At 44.5% G+C, this 6,492-nt stretch overlaps 1 protein-coding gene across 1 annotated transcript; it reads left to right on the top strand.

Annotated features, from left to right (window-relative positions):
* Positions 1 to 1,049: 1,049 nt before the first annotated feature.
* LOC135484743 (beta-1,3-galactosyltransferase 1-like) lies at positions 1,050 to 5,407 on the top strand. The gene is made up of 2 exons (XM_064766412.1): positions 1,050 to 1,176; positions 3,268 to 5,407. Exon 2 carries the CDS (start codon positions 3,339 to 3,341, stop codon positions 4,614 to 4,616), a length of 1,278 nt encoding a protein of 425 aa, XP_064622482.1. The 5' UTR covers positions 1,050 to 1,176; positions 3,268 to 3,338; the 3' UTR covers positions 4,617 to 5,407.
* Positions 5,408 to 6,492: the final 1,085 nt, after the last annotated feature.

Below are 6,492 nucleotides of genomic sequence, written 5' to 3'. Positions count from 1 at the left end.
ATATGTAGATTTTGTTAATTAGCGCCAGTTGCCTATGCATCTGGGGCGGATATTCTCCATCATACATGGATAAAATCACTCATGGGTGATATCCGCTTGGTAGAATTCATCGCTATCATAGATTCTATAAGGACAGAAACTTTTCCTGCGTATTAGAGCAGAACGATGTTGTAAAAACTTCGACCGATACATATCAGATGAAAAAAACGCTCAATTTGACTTTGAGTCTGAATGATGATGCATCTTTGAGGTTGCGTTTGAGGGATGGGTGTGTTTGCAAAGGTAATATGCGGCTGTGTAATTAGTCATATGTCCATCGATCAATACATGTTTATGAGTGGAGGGGGCTGCAGTCTCGCTTTCTGGAGAGGCATCGCCAAAATCATGAATATATGATATTGCGAACTCTCGAGATTGAAATGGATTCTACCAGCCCACTTTCGAACTGCTTGGCCACTCGGTCTTCGTCATTCTTGGCTGGCTGTCATTTCTGTGGTTCATAGCTAATAGAATACGTGTTGAGATGTAGAGCGTTCCATGCAAACCTAGATTAGTCAGTGATTTATACAGCCTATCTATACAGTCATAGGATGCTGGTACATGAACTTAAAAGGTTGATAGCGCGCCCCTGATGTAGGACTATACGCCCTTTATAATGTTGATTAACAAATATTAAAAATATTTTTCTGCTACGGCTGTTGGTATAAAGGACCCAGTTGTCAGCTGCCCAGTCTCCGCCTATTCTACATAAAGAGTTTCCATCAACAAATTGCACAAAAAGTGAAAAATTCAAAAGCTTATTGAATTATAGGAGGAGGTGCTTTCCAGTGGGCAGCCGACAGCTGGGTAATATTTCCCTAAATAAAAATACCAATTGTCCGACGGAAAATTCTCTCCTGAATGTCTCTTTATCCTTCTCGTGACAAATTGCGCGTGTGCGCATGACGACAATTAAATTCTCCATCAATACTCAAATGCGATTCCATTGATGAAATAGTAGTCGGTCCAGGATTAACTGCACAGTGTGCATTACAGGACAAGACAGTGCCCGCCAGGAACGGGGACGAGAAACGAGGCGAGGTTGGCCGAAAGAAGAGCTGAGTCACGTGTTATGATAGCATCGTCTACCGTCTGCTGCGCTGCATCATAAGCTGATGGAGAACTAGGATGACGACGGTAGGTTCTTTCATATCCTTTGTGATTCTCCCCCAGTTTCTGCGTACCGTACCTTATAGCCGCGCCATGCCAAGCGTGAAAGGTGAATGAAGTTTTGATTTTTGGATTTTTTGTTCGCTGATTTTGCCCGGGTGATTTTGGTTTCGTTGCCTTGGTGAGACCGGAACGTTAGACTTTATTCCGTACACATGTATTGGTGTATGGAGTACGCTTAATCGTGCTAGTTCTCTACACAGGTTAGCAATGCACGGGTAGCATCTTTGCTGCTTCAGGACCAACATCGCCTCTCGAATTCATGCCTTAGGGCTGGGCGGCTGCAAGCATTGGCAAATCTGCCCCCCCCCGTGTACAACCTTAACACTCCAAGGTATAACATTATACCAATTTGACCCCGAGCTCTTGCCTCGTATTCCCCCTTTGATAAGAGGCACTTCCATTCCCGAATTTGTATAAATCAAGCCGAATCTAAAAAAATATTGACCTTCCCTCTTCATCTCCGGTAGACGACGAGGAGTGAGGTGGAGGGTTGCAGGCTCGCAACTGACGCTCAGTGTTTGTCACATCAGAGCTGGACCCGGCCTCGGAGTCGACATGAGATCACTAGCCTACTGTATGACCGTGAAGGCTGAACGAATCAGAACAAGCCAATGGATTCCAGGCGATCCCTCCCAATTATCCCAACCAGCAGCATTGAGATATTTATGGAAGCCATTTTCATATTTGTAGATACGATTGTTATCAGCTGAACAGCGCCATAAATAATATGGTTGACAATGGTAACCTAAATATTGTTAGTCAGCTTTTTTTGGCATTGTGATGTTTTAGCCGTTTGATATCATGTCACTGTTATTTGGCTTCTGAGAATATGGAATTCATGGTGAGGAAATTTCAACACAGAACTCGGAGCAATGGTCAGACCACCACCATGAGGGTTGAAATCAAATTACCCTGAAGTCGATTAGATATAGGCCTAGGTTATCAGCAGTTACATGTAGTCAATATACCCCTTGGACAACCACGAGCCCAGAATTAGCTTGATTGGACCACCCCGTTACTGCAAATAGCTCATCCAGCATCAATGGGTATCCCAGAGGCGGGTGTAGACTGCTGTATGTACAGTTGGTAACCAAGTAACAGACAAATGTATTGATTTCTGCCATTGCCTAAAGGAGACTCCATGTCATCCAGAGCGCCCGCCGATTTTTTTCCTGGATCAATTTCAGCTGCACGCCCTTAGAGTCCTGCGAGAGTTCACTGAACGGTGAAGTCGCGGTATCCATGGTAACTGCCTTATGTTGGCAAGATGAGCAGAAAGCTGTTACAAGTCCGCCTATTCCGCATCGACTTCGGAACTGGTACTTGCAGATCTCCTTTAATGTGTCATTAAGTTTCAAATTAATGTTTGATTGTGGACACAATACATGTGGAAATCTCTTTTGGGTGTAGTCACGTTGCCCCAATTGCATTTTCCAGGCAACTTAGAAACGATTGGTAATGTGCGATTACAGTTTCAGCGCCAGTGCCGCACACAAGGGACAGTTTTATTGGGAGGTCGTGTATGCCAATCGCCTCCACCTATTTACATATATTTGAAGAAAAAGGGCGAATGGTTCGAGGGTAGTTTGTGGAGGGCAGACAGCAAGCTGCGACCCCATCACCGACTACCCAAATTTAAGATATTCAAACTTCGACAAGAGGAGCTGATCGGAGCAGCCACGCCAACAGTATGAATGTAGTTGGTAGTGCCTATGCTTCCGTCAGGCATCTATGCCACTCCTTGTCCTTGTGAACCTTGTGAGAATTAGTATCACTTTTGTTATTCACCCCTTCCTCGATGCTATCCTCCCTGAAATAGCACTTCGGCGTGCTCAACAGATCATATCATATAAATGCGAGGTCTGAGACCATCATGCGTTGTGCGAGATTGGTGCTGTTGGTCTTGGGTACTCACAGTCCAGATTTGGTGATCACCGTCTCCATGAAACCTACCCTTGCAGACCGAGGCGAAAAGATACACCAAGGCATCCAAATAAATTATTGGTACCAAAGGTATTTTAATGTCACTGCAATCTCTGTAATCTGTATTTTCAGAAAAACTGCGGTGATAAGGAACTGATGCCACATCTAACATCTTGACCGAAGAAGGATAAACCGTGACAACCATGTATGTCCCAAGTCTTCGTTTTCTTTACTACACCATCGGGGTGACTGGACTCACCATCTTTGCCTCAACCTTCTACATGGTCCGTCACGTGATCAACGGAAGTCAGCTACTCCGGGGTCGGACCGTATCCATATTCAGTTTCGACCGTCTGTTCACAAATCGGACTGTGTACGATCCCCGCGCTTCCATTTACGGAGGGAGGGCGGGTGAACCCAGGAAGGAATCTTGTGTCAGCTGTTTCAGACTTCCGTTCAAGCCTGTCATCAATGCAAACGAGATATGCCGCGTTCGCGACGGCCAGGGGATAGACATGCTGTTGATGATTACTTCGACGCAGGAGAGGCGTAAACACCGCGATATGATTCGGAGAACCTGGGCCAGTATCACTCGGAATAACACAGCTAATGTCCGCCATGTTTTTCTGTTTGGTCGCCAGGGTACCAAGTTAAAGAATGACTTTCTTCACGAGGAGGCTGTCCAATACAACGACATTGTTGTAGGCAACTTTCGTGATTCCTACCGGAACTTAACCATAAAGACTCTGATGGGTCTAAAATGGGTCACAAACCATTGCTCAAATTCTAAATACATCTTTAAAACGGACGACGATATGTGGCTATCTGTTCCCAAGATTCTAGAAATTCCCAAGAAATTTGACTTGAGAAATTCACTTGCTGGTATGTGTTTAGAGGTGGGGTGGCCACACAGGAACAAGGGTTCTAAGTGGTACGCCTCCTACATATCATACCCAGGGGCAACCTACCCCGGATTCTGTACGGGTACTGCCTATCTAATGACAACCAAGACTGCCAAAGCTGTCGTAAAGATTTCTCCTCATGTCCCGTTCTTCCATCTCGAGGACGTGTACGTCGCTCTCTGTATCAAACGCCTACGTTACAAACTCGTCAACGTCCCCGGTTTCTACAACATGAAAGCGGACTTTGACCCCTGTAAGTACCAGTCAGAGGTCATCACTAGTCATTACGTGACAACCGATGACATTGAGAGAGCCTGGACTAAGAACTGCACAGTCAACGAATCGGAGCCGGCGAACGTCGTGCGATTACCAGAATCACTCGAGGTACCTGCAGATGATAGTAACATAAAAATAAAACTCGGGGTCTCCGATCATGACGCCAAAACATATCTGATGAAAAGTGATCAGGATAAAATAATTGGAAAAGTCAATATAGCTGAAATCAAAAAGTCTAAGATGGCCGCATCTTTTTTTAAATTGTCTTCTGGTGTGAGAAATGTGAAGAGACCACGTTCGTGATTATAGTCGGAGTATTACATGTATGTTGTACCCTCCGTTGGTGTGATACAAGGAAGGGGAAGCCAGGAAAATAAGGGATACGCCGGCTTTGTATACAATAATATTCCAAATAGTGGTCTTAAGTTCGACTTGGAGAACAATCATCGCATAAATATCAGGGAGTATAAGGTTCTCGAACCTGACGACTGATCTACGGGCGTTCTACCACTGTTTTTCGTACATTGGAGTATTAAGTGCCCGATCTATAAGAATATCCAGGTGGAAAATCTAAGACACGTGTTCGTCATTACCATTTTTTTAAAATCTTCGTTGCTTTGGATGCGTTGTGGATGTCCGCATCGGTATTTCGCGCTCAGCCAACGATGATATACCATTGGTGTTTTTTCTGATTGAGTGCGAATGATAAAATGACATAGCGATGGATATCTGAGAACATGCATAATGACTTAGACAGTCTTCCAATGGTGAATATTCATGTAAGAGGATAACGAACCTTCACTATATACACGACTGACGTTATTTAATAGTGGTGCTGCAGTTTTAGTATTTATCATTAGGCTTAATTTCGTTCTTAACTGTAAAATGCTCTAGGAAATGGACTAAAAACCGCATAATATTGGACAGTGAGGTCTCAGATCCGAATGAGACCTCGCTCGAAATCTTTCCATCACGATATTTCTTGTTGATATCGGTGGATTATATCTTCTGCAATAATTGCACCTTATGCGTTACTTGAGTCGCTCTAATATGTCGTCTCGGTATATGTATATAGGGTATCAAGTTTAAAATAATGCGTAAACCTTCTTATCCGAAATCTGCGTTTTGTCACAGTTAAATTCTGTGCCCCCAAAGATTCTGCGTCCGAATGTTACCACTTCAGACCAGGAAAGCCGTGGAGTTTAATACGACCCCCCCCCCCCCGCTCAGTCTGACCGCAAGACGTTACCATCCAGCAATCTTGATTGATCGGATAACAGAAATCATTTCCCACTCGTCCCCTCGGTCAGCTGTTCTGGCGGACTCAAATTATAGATCAGCGTTTCCAATAATTCGATTGCTTTATGGAAGATTGTTACTGTAACTGGCCGGTTGCCGCCCCAGTTGATGGAAACATTCACCATTATAAGCACTTTGGCGCCTGTTCAGAAATCAGTTACTAATGGGTGGAGTACCTGTGCCGCTGAATTCTCCAAACAACGCCAAGAACGGGCCCCGAGTCAAATCATCACTTCTTTACCATTGAAAAGGAATAGCTGAAGATTGAATCCTATCATCTCAAAGTCAATGGAACGTGCGTCTCAACAGCCATTTGTCAAATACATAATTGCCCTATCAGAAGTGAGAAAACTATTTCCTGTTGTTGCTAGTACCGGTGACGCAAATACTGCTCCCTCATATTCCAGCCGGAGGTCCCCAAGGGGTGAATCCTGCATTCCCAGCGTATTCTACCAAATTGACTCGCGCGTTTCCGATAAATTCATCTCCATGACAACCTGCAACCAGGATGGCTCTGAAATGTTTCATATCTGACAAGAGGCCGTGATGTTCCCGGGTTTAATTCACTAACACGGGTGTCGCGATGACCTGCGGACGAAACTGCTCTTATCGATAGTAACCTCGGGAGAATCACAGGAATGAACGACATCGACAGTTGTAATCCGGTTGTAATCGCGCGCCTGGATGTGTATTGGAGATCGTATGAGACCTTGGGCATATTGTTGACGACAAAGAACAATCCATTTAGACCGCGAGGACGGTTTCGACGTCGGTAAAATGTCATCTGGTAACCAACCCAGAGCTTAGAATATCCCTTTCTCTTTTCGATGTCTCCAGCACTGTGTGACTCTAGATACTTGCATCTACCAGTGCAATGTTT

Source organism: Lineus longissimus, chromosome 3 (genome assembly GCF_910592395.1).
Source record: "Lineus longissimus chromosome 3, tnLinLong1.2, whole genome shotgun sequence".
Classification (NCBI taxonomy): domain Eukaryota; kingdom Metazoa; phylum Nemertea; class Pilidiophora; order Heteronemertea; family Lineidae; genus Lineus; species Lineus longissimus.
The sequence above is the reverse complement of the archived record's forward strand: the minus strand, read 5'-3'. Positions and strand labels throughout refer to the sequence as shown.

Excerpts from the sequence above, each read along its gene's own strand:
- LOC135484743 (XM_064766412.1), top strand. The coding sequence starts at position 3,339 with ATGTATGTCCCAAGTCTTCGTTTTCTTTACTACACCATCGGGGTGACT.